The sequence below is a fragment of the Pygoscelis adeliae genome, unplaced genomic scaffold (genome assembly GCF_000699105.1).
Source record: "Pygoscelis adeliae isolate BGI_AS28 unplaced genomic scaffold, ASM69910v1 Scaffold267, whole genome shotgun sequence".
Classification (NCBI taxonomy): domain Eukaryota; kingdom Metazoa; phylum Chordata; class Aves; order Sphenisciformes; family Spheniscidae; genus Pygoscelis; species Pygoscelis adeliae.
This window is the reverse complement of record NW_008825150.1, coordinates 5,906,431-5,907,440: the sequence shown is the minus strand read 5'-3', so window position 1 is coordinate 5,907,440 and position 1,010 is coordinate 5,906,431. Positions and strand designations below refer to the sequence as shown.

General features: G+C 58.4%; 1 protein-coding gene across 1 annotated transcript in view; it reads left to right on the top strand.

Annotated features, from left to right (window-relative positions):
- The first annotated feature begins 20 nt into the window (after nt 1-20).
- The window catches only part of PCLO (piccolo presynaptic cytomatrix protein), a 392,271-nt gene continuing 391,281 nt past the window's right edge, over nt 21-1,010 (top strand). The window contains 1 exon segment of the mRNA XM_009328362.1: nt 21-148. Within this exon segment, the coding sequence (XP_009326637.1) occupies nt 84-148 (65 nt within the window). The 5' untranslated portion in view covers nt 21-83.

The window sequence follows — 1,010 nt, the reverse complement described above, 5'->3', positions numbered from 1 at the left end:
CCTTGCAGCGCCTGGTCCCGGCCGGGGTGGAGGCGGACCTGAGCCAGCTGAGCGAGGAGGAGAGGAGGCAGATCGCCGCTGTCATGTCAAGGGCGCAGGGGCTGCCCAGAGGGAACCTCGCCGGCGCGGAGCCGCCTCCCATGCAAAGGCACGCACGGAAAATCTCCCTTCTCCCGCTCCTCCCTTCCCCCTTCTCCGTCTCCTCGCGGTGGGGCGGGGGGCGAGTCGCAATACGGTCCGGGCCCGCTGCATGGCGAGCAGGCGATGCATTTTGCTGGCTGAGGGAGGGAAGGGGGCGGCTGCACGAGTGCGGACGCTAGGATGGAGCCTGCACTCTCCAGCTTTCCCCGACCCCGTGGCTTCTAATAATAACGACGGTCCTCGGTTCCAGTGGGCTGCGCCCTCTCCCCTTCCCTCCCTTCGCACCGATCCGGAGCACGGGTAGTTTCAGTGTCTGGGGAAGGGAGAGAGCTGCAGGCAACGCTTCGGTTTTCTCTGTGTGTGTGTGTGTGCGCGCTTTACGGGGCTGGAGTGCCCCACAGCTCAGACAGTAGCCTGGGGAGCTCTCCCTAGGGCTGATGGGCTCTGTAAGCTTCTCCTTCTGGAGAAAGAGATTCTTGTTGAATCTTTCAAAGCTTTTGGGCATAATGTATTTGCTAGCCATTACTCTGCCAGTTCTTAATAGCTACAACTATCATTTGGTTTCATTAAATAGTCATGGATCGAGGAGGTTTGTTCCAGTCTATTTTTTCCCCTTATTTTTCTTCTCGATTTTTTTCCCTTTCCTTTTTTGTTGAAAGGGGAAAGAGGCGGAATAATAGATTAAATTGATTGCCACGGGATTCACTATTCTGGACGGTGATGGCTTTACCTCGCTGTGCATCTGCGAAGGCCAGGGTAATGTCCTTCCCCTTTCTTTCCCTGCCCCTTCGTGAATTCACTGCCCGACGTGCAACAAGCCCGTTCCCCCGCCCCGGCCCGGGGCCGGTTCGCTCCGCGGCGCCGGCGCC